Source organism: Prorops nasuta, unplaced genomic scaffold, assembly GCF_024137725.1.
Source record: "Prorops nasuta isolate Cenicafe-Biocafe unplaced genomic scaffold, Cenicafe_Pnas_1.2 PNAS00003, whole genome shotgun sequence".
NCBI lineage: Eukaryota > Metazoa > Arthropoda > Insecta > Hymenoptera > Bethylidae > Prorops > Prorops nasuta.
In genome coordinates, this window is record NW_027116800.1 from 9820403 (window position 1) to 9837735 (window position 17333).

Genomic DNA, 17333 nt, shown 5'->3' on the forward strand with positions numbered 1-17333 from the left:
CCAATCATTAGTGATGCTCGAAAGAATTTACATTTAATCGATACTTGCAACGTACGATGATAAAATCTGACAATTAAAAATCAATAAAATGACTCAGCATATAATATATTCCATACGTATATATATATATATATATATATATATATGTGAGATAAATAATGATGAAAAGTGTATCAAAAATCGCGCGGCGTATATCTTAAAATTAATGATTTGGATAATGTGAAAGAACTATAAAGAATAAGAGACAAAATTACATATTTATAAAAATTATCAATATAAAATTACATATGTATATATACGAATAAAGCAGTGGAGTAGTGCAGGATGGATTTACGAAAGTCCTGTGTACTGTACGTATATAAATGCATTTATGACGATGGAGCGTATGTCATGAGTTCTGCATGGGAATAAGATTAAATGGCATGATACGATTTTGTTGGTGCAGGTTTTAATTGGAAAAATGGCAAGTTTACTTGAACGTCGAAAAGCTTGGTGGCAGACTCGATTATCTTAGGGGAAAGTCACGAATTTTCCGAGTGCAACGCGAGTCGGATGCAGCCACCGTTAGGGTCGGAACTGTGCTTGTGCCTGAATTTTGCTTCATCCCCGTACTCCGGTTTTTCCGTCTCCAGGCAACGGATTCTGCGTCTGTGTTCATGCACGGCCACTGTATACGTATACGCTTACCAAACCAGAGTTGCATCATCGATTGCCTCTCCGCAAGGACGATTTCCTTCTCCGCTTCCAAACATCGCGCGCTCTGTTTCATTATACAGCTCAAAGAATACATTTTTAACTACCCTTTCTTAAATAGAGCATAAAGCCTTGTAACTCACGATTAACGTAAATAAAATAAATCTATAAATGTACTGGATAATACTGTGACCATAATGCCAATTTGAAAGTTAACTATAGACCATTTCGATCTAAAAGTAAGTTACGTATAGATAATAACAATAACAAGTTTGGCTCAAGTCGAAATAATTAGTTTAAAGTAGAGATGTGCTCAGTGAACGCGATTTAAATTAGAATTGCCACAGTTTCATTCTTAATCAACATCAAAGATAGGACGCCAGTCTTGTTAAAGAGCCTTAATCGAAGAAAAAAGGGTTTGTACCGTTTCGAAATCCAATTTTTAATTAAAGACTTATTGCACACGGAGTGGAGAATACTTCATTACGAATTATTCAAGAAATTTCTGATTATTTACTTTTAACTGTGTTTTATATAGGATCCCGCAAATATTTTCTGGAACCGCAGAAATTTCATCGATAATTTTTTTAATTAAATATTAATACACATTGAAATAATTAAATCTGTAGTAATTAATTTGCTATTGCAAAAATTTTAAGCTCGAAATGAAATATTATGTGAGGCTCCAATTTCAAGCAAGTTTTAATGTTTGATCACGTTGAGAGTTGAGTGTTAATAGCTTTTTCATTAACCTTTCGGTTGGATCAATTTTGATGCTTCGCTGTTTTGATTTAAAATATACGGCTATTGAAAAAATATTTTTTGCCATAGTTTTGGATACTTTTTGGCTGGCATAGGATATTTTACGAAGCATTTTATATTACAAACCGGGTTAGCAATAATTGAGCAGCGCTAGCATTGGAAAAATATGAATCAGCCACCATTGTGAAAATACTGGTGGAATAGCCTACCAAAATAGATTGCGAATAATGCATATAATTATGCTACTATATGTTCCAGGAATAATAAAATATCTTTGAACCCTCCGGTGTATTATGATCACTGCATTATTATTATTTCTCAGTAACGCGTCGATCGTTGCATAACAGCAATTTTTATCATTACCGATAATTCGGAGAATAAATTTTGGCCACATACGTATACATATGAACAATATTCATGCACGCATCGACGGTATTACTCTAGATGGACGATAATAGCTTATGGCGAATACATTATATTTTCATTAAATCTCTCGTTATTCTTCGAGAAAATGAAAACAGAGCAGCGCGGTGCTGATAACACAATTTTGCATTAAATTTCATTGAACTATAGGAGCTAGAGCATTTTCAGGTTGGGCTGGCAATAAAATTAAGAGAATATTTGCTGTCTTCATTTTTAATAGATAAAAAATATATTAAATGAACGAAAAGAAAGAAGTTGAATTGCATAACGTTTCTCTATGACATCAAAGACTTCCATATAACATCATATTGTTATTTTATCGCCATTCACATATTATAGTATATACGCGTTTCACCTTGCGACAAGCTGAAAACACAATGAACGAATTCTCGTTAAATTATAAAATCTTAATTACACTTTTATTTTATTATATCACACAAAAGGCCGATTTTTTCGTAACTTTGACGTATATGTATATATATATAAACTATTGAAAAAACGCATCCAAGAATATCTTGAATGCACAATTTGTTATTCTTCCGACGTTGATTAGTACAATCTGTATGTTACTACCGTGCCTTATATTATACTACCATCTCTGATTCTATATATATACTATATATGTGATAGAAATGAAAATTGTTTCAAAAATATATATACAATTATTGGAGAATCAATAGAGTTTTTGTTCAGTCGTTGCAATAATTCTTAATTAAAATTACCTCTACACACCTCGTCTAGTACACAATCATGTTACGTCATTATAATGAGAAAAGTATTGAAACTTTACAGAATCGATTATTACTCGTAGTATTCCCATTCACACTCGTTTCGCTATATATATATATATATGACATCTTAAAATTAACGTATGTAGACTAAAGCGCGTTGAATTATGCGTGAACACAGGCTCTGTAAAAATTTGGGAAGTGACCTATGTATACATGGATAAAACTTAAATAGATTTGGCGAAGAATGGCAATAGTTTCTTATATATATCCTTTGAAGAATGCTTCGCGGATTACTCTCGAGTTACTCCAACTAAAATCTTTTCTACTTTTTATAAATAAAGTGGGAGGAAGTGACAAATATTTCTCTCGATCGACAATCAGTTACTGTTTCGAATACCATGGACAATTCTACTACTTAAAGAGATTTTCCGTTAAAGATTTCTGTGAGTATTCGATTCAGGTACATTTCATCGCACAACATTACAATAGAGTACTTAGGCAGATCGTGACAATTACGAACATTTTCACTATGAAGGTATATATATATATATATATATGATGTTGATGATCATACAGAGATTCGGTATATTCAGGCTAGCTTATAGCGTTTCGAGTTATAAAAGTACGAAAACAAAATATATGTATGTATATAGTATGTATGTATAGTATATATCCCCTGTGAGAGAGTGTACGCGTTAGTCGTGACACCGTACATACGACCGTATTAGGTATACACACTGCAAACACATTATCCTCTGAAAAGAAGCCATATTTCTGAGGCTAATCAATTTTTTCTCAACTAACAACTTTTCACGTCACCATATCCGGTCATAATTTGCTTTCGCTTTTGCTTTTGCCTCTCGTTAATCCAGCAGGATCAATTAAGCGTGTGGGCAGAGCAGTCCTCGCTTTACACTAAACTTTCCCACTGCAATTTCCTACGTCCTTTGACCCAATGGATGGCTGTCGCTTCCTGTGTCAGTTCAACCTCCCTCGTCGTCTATTTTCCTTGGCCACAATTGTTTTTCTCTAATCCCCACTCTTCCTCCTCGTGGTCTCTCGATCGCTCAACTAACTAAACTTAACTCTTACTCGGCCATTGTTTACTCCTTCTCTTTATACACAATCAGGAGAATACAATACGTGCGTCAGCTGTCCTTTTCAATGATCGAGGATCTCCTTAAAGGCTGAGGTAACGCACACCATCTCAAATTTTCTTACAAGCACACGTCAATTTATTATAAAGAGCCCCGAAGCACGCGTATATATAGTATATATATGGTACAGTATGATTAACGAATGACAATTACGAGTAACGCAAACAATTCCAAGACGAATTGAAGGAACGGCCGCAACTGCGTCCCTGACGATCCAAGCACTGAAAATAAAAGATAGCATTGCAGCATTAAAACGTGACGGATAACAAATCGTGACACGCGTCAGTTTCCAGTCGAGTTACACATCTCACGTGACGTTAAATACTATATACAATTTGATAGTTTCCACTTTTTCGTGTAGGGAAAAAGTGAAGAAGATACAATTTCGAACACAACCACGGACTGACTTATGTACATGTATTTGTCATCTTCAAAAAGAGGTAGATTTTGTAGGATTCCGAATATTTCCATTGTACGAAATATTCCTATGAAAGAAGTCCTAGTTCTTTCTCTATATATATCTGTTCTGGACTTTCGCATTGGCTCAGCTAAATATTTGTGTCCTTGGAAAAACGTGTTGGGAAAAGTGAAATGCTGGCAGAACTAGGGAAGAAGTGAGATATTCTCGTATAAAAATTAATTTCTTTTAAAAATCAACTCCTTCTTTACAGCAAAGTGGAATTAGCTCATCCTCCGGGTGTTTGAACTTTTGTGATTTCGACTTCCCAAGGTGCACCCACACGAAAAAACAGAAACTAAAATTTCAGTGTCACTTTTATGTCTTACTTGACTGCTTCTCATTCTAAACTGGATTAAAAACTTTTCAACTTATAACTTATTTTTACTTGCAGATTGCGTTCATAAATAATTGATGAACGTACTATATACATCCTTTTTAAAGTTCAGACTAGAACCGAATGGCTAGTCGGTGAATTAACAATTTTTCATCAATACTATTTTTTTGTTCCTTATACGTCACTACCGTTTATTCGTCAATGAAAAGTTTGTTTATCGCAAATAAATCACTGATTTCGTCTCGCTCACCTTTCACGCCAACTTGTCCATCGGGTTTCCTCTGGCCGGTTTGAAAATTTGGGGGTGGTTGAAGATAGTTGATACCGACTATGGTAGCCGCCGGCTCGAAATGAATTACCCTAGGCCTATCCTCCTCGGCGCTGACTTCCGTGCTCTGCCAGTAAATGTCGTATATGGAGGCACTGCAGCGTATTTTCATTTTGCCGCTCAAAAAGTGCTCAGCCGTCACGAGAAATTGTAGACCGATTTGCGAGATCTGCCACTCCGACTCGTTCGTGTCCAGGGAGGTGTAGGTCCGAACTTGCGACGCCATTGGCTAACGGGGGAAAACAAAAGAGAGATCGTTTTGGGTAACCTTCGATTATTGGCAGGGTGCAGCACGTATTCGGTCGAACGAAACACGAGGAGCGCAGTATTTCTTTAAAGTGGCACACGGAAATTAGATTTTTCTCAAGCAACGTACGGAAGGAGTCAGCAATTCTATACGTATATATATATATATATACGTAACCCGAGAGAAAATCGTAACGTGCTCGTGTGCGGTCGAGGAAAATGAGGGATAAAAAACGGTGGAATCGAAATGAGTGTTAACCCAGCGTATATATATATATACATATACATACGTCAGCCGATTTATCATTGGCGCCGTTTCACCATTAAAAAGATGCAAAAAATCAAACAAATGGCTAATGGAAAAGCTTCATGGTAATAGAATACCGCCATTTACTATATATATTAGCTTCGTTTGAACAGCTGTGAGTAACAAGAACGATCATCGCACTTGAAATCTTTGAATTAATCCTCCGTCAAATATAGCCTATTCTCATCTAACAGCTGACGAGTCCTTATCACAGCCAATCATCAAATATCATCCAACGAGTGAGCGAGCAAACAAAATCTATTCCATTCGATAACATCTGGACGAAGGAATAAAACGTATTTGTGTCTGTATCTGCATGGTTTTTATATTGAGTATAACGCCAAGAGACTGCGCTCGCGACAATAAAAAGCTACACAACGGAAATAAGCCATTTAACTGACATACTTTAAATCCAAGAGACCCGAAAATTCCAACATATAAAACTTTACTCTCGCTGAAGAATAAGCTATGAAGGTTATTTTTTGCACAATATACGTATAGAAGGATATAGATGCGCCCCTTGAGGGTTTATATAAACACTGCACAGATTCGGTTATGGGAGCTCAAAGTATTTAACGTAACACGAGTACCAGCTCTACTTTACTTTACAAAATCAAAATATAAATTTTATTTTTACAAAATATATGAGAGCATAAAAGTTATCGTTGCAAAATATTACAGAAAGCTTACATGTATATATAAATATATTGAATCTGTGCAGTTGTAGCAACTCAAAATATTTAACATATAGTAAAATGAGTAGTACCGACATTTCAATCGAAGAGTGAAAGAATAAAAAGCGTTATTTTCGTTTAATTAGGTCATGAAAGTTATTTTTCTGGAATATAGTAAAAAATAGATATACGATTAGAGGGTTAATATGGATCCGATATATATACTGAATCGGTCGGCTAGTAGTAAATGATGGACGTGACAGTTTGCGAGGAGAGATATCATAGTATGCATACCTGCTGGCCATTGATGTACCAAGTGAGATTGGCCGGAGGTCTGCTTCTGGCGGAAGTACAATTGAGACGAACCACATCGTCGATTCGGTATTTCCTCTTTAGCCCATGTATCGATGGCCTTTCGCCGGGTAATTCTGCAAAGCAAGCGACACGTCACATGTGTATATATATCTATATATATATATATATATATATGTATACAACTATATGTGCAGTATACAGACACATATTAGCAGACTTGGCGAGTGGCGTACGTATATACTACTATATAGTAAGTATGCCGAGCATGTACGAAACGTCGCTTTGACGGAGCCGCTAACGAAACTTTTCAAGATTCCACCGGTGATACATGTACACAAAAACCGTCCACACGTAAGAAAACTCCTGTGTACACAGACGCGGCATCAAATTCAGCAGAAGGGATGATGAAAAATTCTTTCCTTATGACTGGCAATTTGAGCTTGCCTGCGTGCGTATCGCTATCGATATGATACATCGATATGCCGTGGCGTGATATAATGCACCAGCAGAGGCAAATGATTTTTCTGCAAGACTTTTTGTCGTTAAAAGCTTGGACGAGAAAGATCTGAAAAGCTTTCGAATCAAAAATTAGGATAAAACAGTGCTGTAGCTGCACATTGTTATATGCTCCTGCAGAGCTTAAACGAAGATACATGTAGACCATTGAAATAAAATAGAATATATCGATGATTCAAAGATTCGAGTGAGATGTTTTTCTCAATATATACGCGCTGGAAAAAATTAGGAAGAGAAAAAAAGTAAAATTTGGATTGCAGATTGCAGTAAAGAAATCATATATCGTTTGGTAAAGCAAGAAAATCCCTTTTGAATGACTGAAAAGCTCGGCTATATCGGCGAACAATGGAGTGTTGTCTACATGCCGCACGCCGATGTATACATAGAGCAGATTAGAGGGAAAGCTCGAAATTCCTGATATTCCATCCGAGCACACACTGATGATTTATATGGTTCCATTAATGCGAGGCTTCCCTCCATACATGCGTACGTACAGGTTTTAACAGGAACCAGTTGCAAGTTCTTGCAATCTTTTGTAGAATATTGTCGCAGGCCTTGAATAATCACATTTATTCAGTCCCAGAAATTGCCTTATGTAAACGTGATTTACGATTTTCCCTGAAAATGCTATCTGGTCGAGTAAACGTAATTTCTTATCGAGGCGGGCGAAATTGTGCGTGGTTGCGATGCTTTCATCAAATAACCAAACCACACGTCTATTCATATATATTATATACATTATCGTACCAAATCTCTAATATATTCATTTGAAAGAGAGTCATATTTACAAGCAAGATATTAATAATAGAAATATGAAAAATCCATGGCATTTTCACACTGCCTTATCTACAGATAATGCGAATATTCTCTAGGAATAATGTGCATATATGCGTATACTCGGTATAAAAAATATTCGCCCACCTCATTATTGCGACAGTAAAACTTTAAATAATATGCGGAATTAATTAGAAACAAAAATGCTTTTACATTGTTCCATTCACTATATAGTTTACAGCAATTTTAACAAGTTTTTGAAACAAATATGTTTTACGAATATATACAAAGATATTATTTTTTTAACTACAAGGGAAATTTGTTAAAGCAAAAAATACATGATATACTTTTCATATAGGACACGTTATTACTATTTATTTTGGCAGAAAAAATATAAAAATTATATAATACACAGTTATTCAGATTTTAAATGAAAACCAATAGTTTTCACGAATTTTCAGAAATTTTGTAGTATTCTCTCAACTTATATCAACTGTATCTTTTGATGAAATATTAATCGGGTTTCACAATGATTTTTGTGCCAAAAGAATTCGCAAAGGGCCCTCCATACAAAAGGCATATTTTGTATTTTATGATATGCTTATATAAATACTAAATGGAGCCTTTTAAAATTACCCCCTTTTTTCTAAGTAATCCTGCGCATTATTTATAAAGCTTTGCCGAAATAATGGGGCATAGGGATACTTTTTAGACCGACTGTATTAGTGTACAAGATATTTCCTGTAATTTAAGAGGAGCTTTGGGTGTTGAACTGGCGAATGGAAATATTATCTAGTAGACGGTGCGTATAATTTTGTATTAAGAAGGAAGGTGGAAGGTAGATAGCGCGATGGTCTTAATGCAGGGCTGAACGACCTCGAGTAGCAGATAATCCTGCGCGGACTTACCGGCAACATCCATTGTCGCGGAAACTATATCTGTGTGAAAAGATGGAGCGTCGGCTGACACCTCGCAGCTGTACTTGCCCGCCGCATCCAATTCCAATTTCATCAGCGCCACTTGCGTCGCATTGCTTTCGGCTTTCTGCAACAGAATTACAAACTCTATAACACCTGTCGCTTATTAAATTTTCCCTTAACACGCCCTATCGCTTTTAATTATTCCTATTAACCCAATACCCGCTAATTCTCTCAAAACTTTACTCGCGCTGCAATTTATGCTACTACACGGAAAATTGTAACGAAAATGATTGCGAAATAAAGAAGCAGAAAAAATTATGAAACAATAAGAGAGAAAAATAATAATTGAACGAACATTATTGACTCGATCGAATTTCAGTTTGATCGCCGCGGAATTGCTGTTCGCTGGCAAAGCAACGGTGATGACGTCACTTGTTTATACTCGGTGCATTTTACCGTAACATTTTCATTATTTCAACGCGATGCGCATTCGTTTATATGGCCACGTTATTGTTTACGAGAAGCATTACGTTGCATAATGGTACATAATGTCGTGTGCGGTGGGTTTCGGCGCATGTCACCCTGCAGCTTAAACGTTACATAAAAACCCATCTCTGCAATCTCTCCGCAAGCGCGTAACTGCGATTCAATTGAGATTCCACCCCGTCTCTATCTCTCTTCACCCCTTTGAACGTTGCGTCATCGATCAATGTCATTAAATTATTTGCGATAGCCCTCAACAATCCCGCTGTCATTGATAAAAGCCTTTTAATCAATTTACCCGCTCGCGCTAAAAGTGGCCTTAAGCTGCGCGTCTTCACACAGTATATATATATTTTATACAGTTTTTTTTTCTAGGTGCATGTTTTTTTTTGTTTCTTTGCCGTGAATAATGAATTTTAAAATAAAAAAACAAGTGTACGAGCCAGCGAAAATGGTAATGAATTATTGCGGGGAGAGAAAATTTATTAAAGGGGTTGATGAGTTGGAAGCAAGGCAAACCTAATTAAAAAAGATAAGGATAGAAAAAACCGTATATAAACGAAGAATGGTTGCGGCAAGTCGATTATTGCGACCGAGGGACAACGATTTTAATGCACGTATAACTCTTTTCTATATATACTATCACTTTTAAGATACAAGAACTTGGGATCTCTCAGCCGACTTCAAAAACGCAACACTTTCAAGACTGAGTCACATCCAGAGACTCATCTAAAAGAAAATTTATAAATAAAACAATATTCTTTACACAGTCGCTTGTAGTAATAACATAATTTAAAAAATATGTTATCTGCCAAATTAGGTTTCTATATATATATATGTCTTATATTAATTTTTATACAGCAGAGGCTCGTAAATAATGTTACGAGTCTCTTCCAAAAATTCTTTAGGGACATATATATACATTTGAATGATGCATGCCTTTTTTATCAAGTAAGTCTGCATGTCTAAGATGTGTGATTGTCTCATGCCAAACTGATCAATACATTTAGAATATTTGAGAGCGAATTATTTTAAGAAGGAAATTCTTATATCAGATTTTTTTTCTATAGTCCATAATTGGAATGTTATTAAAGATTAAAAGTTCTTTGACTAAAGAGACTTCCTATTGGTAAAACTGTCCGATGATCTTTTCCTATCAGTCAGGAATTGCTTATGAAGTCGGAAGATTAATAATAAGTTTCGAAGCAAGAAATTTATAATAACTTGGCAACTTTTTAGTTAAGGGTTAAATGAATTTATCGGTTTGGCATGAGTTAGCCAGGCACCTCACTCTCTCTCTCTCTCTCTCTCTCTCTCTCTCTCTTTCGCTCTATTATATAATACAACAATTTTAAATCAAGTTTTGGTTTAATGGAGCTAAAGAAAGTCTAAAATTAAGCGTTCAAAAATACTTAATATAGATTCAACGACGTTAAACAATATTGACGTTTTGTCAAAGGGTTGAATAAAATGGAAATTATGCTGCTGAAAAGGATCAATACTTGCTCTGTTACTATTTGTAATTCCATTAATAAGAGATAATAAATCAATTTAATAAGACTGAGCGATTATCCACCGGTGCAATTAATTTGGAAGGGATTTTATATAATTAGTGAGGATTTAGTTGGAAAATGAAGCATGCATTTTGACGCGAATCCAAAAGAGAAAAAGCGCTCTTGATAAATGATTAAAGTTTGCTTATAATATTTTCTATGCATGTATACACGACTGCAATGTGTTTCATATTATTTGTTGCATTTTCTAAGGTGTAATAAATATCGAGCTAAGAGCAGTGTCTTCGGTTTCATGGTCGATGTGTTGAAGATTCTGCGAAAAGCCCGAGAGGGCCATAGCTATATAGTAGCTGACAAAATCGTGGAACTTGCCTTCACTGTCAGATTCCCGATGGGGAAAGTCTTGACGACCGGATTTTCACCCGGCGTGTAGCGATAAAACTCTCGATCCCCTTTGTACCACTTGACGGCGTATAAGGGGTCGTCCTCTGTGTCATACCAACAATTCAGTATCGCCGAGTCACCCTTCTTCACGGCCGTCGGTATCTGGATGCGCACTTCTCGCAAGCCGCAACAGACCCCTGCAACAATTATCCCACAGTTCACTTCTCAATATTATCCATCAATTTAATTATATATAATTGGATTGATGCATCTTGATCGAGGCATGGCATACGGAAACCAATATAGGTTATGCTTTTGCAAAAAGACCACCAAAATCTTAGATACGTCAAAAACTTTCAACGTTTAAAATTACACCTTATATATATATATATATATAAGGTGTGTCACTTAATTTGTACCAGGAGCGCGCGTGGACGTAGTACTTCATTTATCTTCGCAAATATAAGAGATATCGAATTTTTCATGAGACCTTTCTGAAAGTACTTTCTATTTAGATTCAAAAAGGTAATAGATAAAAAATTGATATTTCTTACAGTTACGAAGATAAATGAAGTTTTACGTCCACCCTTTGGGGCGAATTAAGTGACACACTGTACAGATATAGGTAGGCATTGTATAGACGAAAGATCTAGTAAAAAATATTAGACAAAATAACGACGTATAATATCGGTTTAGTGTAAAAACTAATAAAAATTCATAGCATTAGCTGTGAGCAAAGGTTAAATCCCATTGTGCTTAATGAAATATCTAGCCAATGGGCCTTAATAGAGAATTCGGATAAAAACTTGGTAAATTATTTTTTCTGTTAAATTAAGCAGGAATCAAAGACCTGACTACAAGGGACGAAAGGGTAAAGGGGAGAGGGAAGAGGGGGGGAGTTAATAGAAATAAGTAAAAATCTTCCAAAGTCGATTGCTTCATGGCAGACGGAATCAAAAAGTTTGGATAAAAAGTGTGATTAAAAGTTTTAAACGAACTTGATAGAAAATACAGCTTGGAATCAGTTTCCTCGTTGCAAGACCTGCAAGCAAGCATTTTACTGCTCATTCCGCTATTACTGATGCTTACGTAAATTTTGAATTAAACATTTATACTCTTTACTATACCGATATGGTAATTTAATATACGAATTAATTAACGGATAGGTCAAGCGATATTCAGGTATTCTAAAAAGCCCTTTGTAATAATAATATTTAGTAACCTTAATCTTCTTCTCTTATTCAGCAGAGTAATCATTTATTTTTGCTTTAAAAGCTCGTCTTTTTTATTATCATGTCAAATTTGATAAAGTATGCTTCGACGAAGAAACAATCATTTAACCTGCGACTTAATATAACAATTCATTTATAATTGCCATCACCAAAGTGAAATAACGTCAAGTGAATTCTATTTTGATGTAAGAATGATTTATGAGATTCGAACGCTTTAGAAAATGTCGAGTCCACTTTTATTTTTTCACTAAAAAATCTTTTCAGCGTTAGTTCGTTACATTGCATGTTTTAAAAGCTTAAAAAAGTTAAAACACCTGAACTCGTATTTTTAAAACGAAATTCGTCCAAAATGCACCGGTTTTAAGATTTATAGTAAAAATGATACACCTATATGATATTTAGATATTCCAGATTTACAAATTTTTATTAAAAGGAAATAGCATCTCTGTTGAAATTTTATTTTGCGGTATAAAAAAATATATAACGGCGTCTCTCGTTTTTATAAAAACCGGCACTCGTAATGTCAAAGAAGATAAGGACTTTTTAATATAGTATTAAAAATCCACGAGTCAGTAATTTCAACGAGACTATCTCAAATAACACGATAATTGTATCATCTAGATTTTTCATTTCCGCCGATAAAAATCTGAGGAAATGCTTACCATTGTGTAAAATTTATAATTCCTTGAAAAATATATACCAAAAATTATAGATAAAAGTATAAATGTAAAAATATTTGTTGTTTCTCCGAAATAGATAAGTATTGCTCAAGCGACAAAGTCGAATCACGCGTGACTTTTGCAGCCTGCAGAATAAATCATACCGTCTAGCTGGAGAAGCAGAATATTTGAAAATTGCAAAGTTTAACATTTTGGACATTGTAGTCAAGATGGGAGGAAATGTCAGTTTGGAAATCTTGCTAGAAAGACAGACAAAGAAAGAGGGCAATGAATTTTTCATATTTATAGAGTTAAGCGAATTCATGATATATATATATATATATATATATATATAGGAATGAGATTGCCTATATATATATATATATATGGGGGCTGCATCTTGGAGTGCGAATGGAAGAAGATGTAGAGAGAAGAAAATTGCTGTAGGTCGAGATGAAGAAAAGATCTTCGCATAAATTGGGTCGCCTATGGAGAATTACTCGTTCTTCGTATAAAAGCGATTCGCGCGCTTAAAGTGCGGCAAGCCTATTCAAGACAGGCATCTCGCAGAGAGAAGCGAAGGGGAATTGGGGGTCATCGTTGAAAATTGACAAATGTTCGCGTTCTTTTCAAAACTGCCACCGACGAGTATTTCACTGCAATTCTATGGGAAGCCGCTATTTTCACAGCTGCTTATTTTCAGAGGAAAAAAAATTCAACTCACATTATGCACTGGAAATAATAAAGCATTATAAATGATACATTTTATTTGTCGATTCTCTCGCTTGCGACCGCATTACTCACATATAATGTTACAACATTTTCCTGCTTTTTACATGACTTCCCTGTAACAGGCACCAATTTTTCGCTAAATGGCAGCGACTATATAAAAATTTCAACCAGCCTTTTGCCTACCCCTGATAACGCAAAAGGACATACTTTATATTGCGAAAAAAGCCTGCTGAGAGCTGAATAAAATTTATCGTAAATACAAACCTCATTCAAGCTTCGTTTCATTTCAAGGTTTACTTCTTCCGACGGTCATTTTTTTATATACAGTTTTGCTGAATTTTTTATCGAAAATATGGTACAACAGCATAGGCGTATATTAATGAACAAATGGAAATTACGTACGGTATATACATATATTAGCGTAAAGATATATATACCTCAGTCATTGGAGAAGAAACGATGAAAATTAATTGCAAAGCAATTATTAAAGGAGAGATTTTATAGGGGAGTAATCGGAAAGTGGAATGAAAATGGTTTCGAATCGGAGTTTCCCACACCTTAACGACACAGTGTTCGATTTCATGGACACTCGCTATGGACGCTTTGGAGAATCCTCGGTATATAAGAGAGGGGCGTGATAAAAATAAATTAAAAGCTAATTATCGGAGGTATGTATTGTTTGAATAGTCGAAAGGGCGAAGATTTTCTTCTTTTTTTTTTATCGAAAAACTTGAGGGCAAAAAAAAGTATAAGACATGCTAGATGGAAAAAAGTTTGCAGCTTCCGCTTCTCGGGTGCGAAGCTGTTAATGCGATTATCCATTGGCATAATTACTCGCTGAATTCATTAAATCGCTATCGCGAAATCGTCTTTTCACTTTACGATGCTTCCACTAGGCGTCCAACAACCCTTCGGCAGCGACTGCACCAAGTGCTCTGATGACCCTTTCGAGTTCAACGTTCTAAACTCCTTACGATCGTATCTTTAGCTCCATACCGACATTATCGCCCGGAATTAACGTACCACGGGCATTCTTGCCAACATTCTCGTCATCCCTCGCTCGGATTAATCTCACTTATATTGCGATAAAATTGAAAATTGCTTCCCTAATCGCCATCAAAATCTTCAAGATCCCACTGATATATTCTCCAACAAATCAATTTTATTTCCCAGGAAGAACTTTTCGATAGGAACGTACATACGAGCTTTCGAATTATCTTGAATAAAAATAAATAAATAGGAAATATAGTAGACATGCAGATGAAGCATCAACACGTAATTAAAATTTTATTAGAATAATTATCCATTCCCTACTTTAAAATTTATAAAAGTTAAGTGGAGAATTTTTATAGTGATTGTAAGAGAATTGTATCAATCTTATTTATAAGATTGAAGTAAGACGCGGACGATAATGAAGTTATGAGAAAACATCGAGGAATAAACAATGAATACAAATTACGAGCATTGAATGGAAATAACGAGAGGCAACTCGAGAAATGATTGAATGGGGATTTTTATGTTTTATACATTTTGCAATGTTTATTATATTGCTTTAATAAGGATGAGTCCTGGCAGTATAATAAATCTATACAGAACGACGTACATCATCGTGAGGAGGGGGTGTGTTCACTGCTCGCTGCTTGCAGAACTAACAAGATAGAGGCACAAAGAAGAGTCTGCAAACAAGACGGGAGCAGCAAGGATCGCGAGATGCGAACATAACATTGAAAATTTATTGTGAAAATGTAGTCGGGACAGAATTCAAGTAAATTTTTATCTCTATATGGATATTATTTCGTCATTAAAAGAACAAACAATAATGTTTAAAAATGACGAATTCACTTGTTAAGATGTCGATGTAGAGATAAATGGTTGTTGTTTAATGTATCGGGCAGTTTTAGACGATTGACAGGGGAGAGAAAAATAATACTGAGCAAAGAGACGTGGAGAATCAAGAATATAGGGGATGAGAACACGCGCCCTCATTCTCGAAGAGCAAAGATAACTCTTAGCCTGTGTGCTTAGCTCCTCCTAGTCTTAATGCTCCTATATGGCTACATTCCTTCTATTATTTTTCCACTGCCCCCTTGCATTACTCATGGATTTATATATGTATATACAATACATAGGGGTCGAGTCTAACAGAAAATTTTCATGTTCTCACGCGAGACACGAAGAATGAAGAGACATGGAAAATCTGCATAAAAGATGTAGAAATAAATTAAATTGCACGAGCTTGGTTTTCAAGGGTAAATTAAAATTATTCTCTTATTCTAATGGACCAAAAAGACACGTATTAAACATTTTATACGTAACATCTTGATATTTATATATTTAAAAAAAAAAGTATCAAGAGAGAGAATATAAACTGTGAAGTAAATGGAGACTAGAAAAAGATATAAAAGAATCGGTCGAAAGAAGACAATACCGTGAGATACTTATGGGATGTAAAACTTGAAGGCAAACGTGCACCGTACGGGCAGGCAAATATCTCAAAGCTTTGCAAACATTTACTCGCGATCCTTGTGGTCCGATTTTCCAATCTCGCCTTTGCACAGTAGCGGCATGACTAGCAATGAATCAACAAGATGTGGCGAATTTCAAAAAGGTCAACGTGTAGCATACTGTGAAGCAAGATGATGAACAGAAGACAAACAGAAAATACACCTGTTCACGATGATCCCAAGTTAAATTTAAGATTAACAAGAACACGAGACAGATTTTCCTATTGGTATTCCAACCAAATGCGTCGAATGCGTTGCACGGAATGTTGGGATTCGACGTGTTGGAATGCATCAAGCGATATATACAGTACCAACTTGTAGGGTTAAATGTGTGCAAAAGTGTCGAAAAAAAAATCAATGCAGATCACACAAAGTACACAAATTCGCACTTTAACCAGATCCACAACGAGGTTGTAAAGATTTCACAGGAATACAGGATCTATATCAGCCTGTCACTAATTTCCATAAAGTCAACGTGCGCCAGAACGCGGTGTATGCAAAACTATGTACATATATATAACACAAGCATCCGGTACATGGGATTTTCGCACAAAATTACAGCTGTTCACGGTAAAATTCTGATAAAAGTAAAATAGGATGGGTGGGAGTGTTACGAATCACGTCATTGATTCTGAAAGCTGAGCAAAAAGCAAAAGTGACGCTGAGTTGGTTTGATCGTTGTAATTTAAAGGTTTTTGAGTCTTATTATTGACGTCATGGTTTTATATATACATATATACGTATATATATATATATATATATATATATATATGATAAAGAGGAGGAAGAGGCGAAAGTAGTAGAAGAAGAAGATTTTTCCGGGGAAATCTGACAGTCAAAGTGACGTAGAGGCCGCACTCACCCACGATATGTGCGAAGAGAAGTATTTTCAGTTCCATGGATGCTCGTCGTGGATACTGGCTGATCGTAGTAGACAGACGTGCTGGCACTTGGCGTCCGTTCTCATGTCGGTGGGCCTGCTGTAGCGGGCCGGTGGTGCTCCAAGCGCGATCCAGACTCTCAATAGGAATGGCAAAGATCCCCTTACATAATAGGCCGTGTGTGGTAGCGGAGGACCTTGGATGAGGTCGTTGGATGATATTCCGACGGTGTATGTGCGCTCAGTCCCAGCGGCGATAGCGGTGTCGGCGTCGTCGTCGTCGTCGTCGTCGTCGCCGTCGCCGG

The 17333-nt window shown here is 35.8% G+C and overlaps 1 protein-coding gene across 1 annotated transcript; it reads right to left on the reverse strand.

Annotated features, from left to right (window-relative positions):
- Positions 1-1634: 1634 nt before the first annotated feature.
- LOC136772194 (uncharacterized) lies at positions 1635-17333 on the reverse strand. The gene is made up of 6 exons (XM_066724991.1): positions 17011-17333; positions 11010-11218; positions 8629-8764; positions 6410-6543; positions 4811-5117; positions 1635-3987 (listed from the first exon to the last, which is right to left on the reverse strand). Exons 1-6 carry the CDS (start codon positions 17045-17047, stop codon positions 3902-3904), a joined length of 909 nt encoding a protein of 302 aa, XP_066581088.1. The 5' UTR covers positions 17048-17333; the 3' UTR covers positions 1635-3901.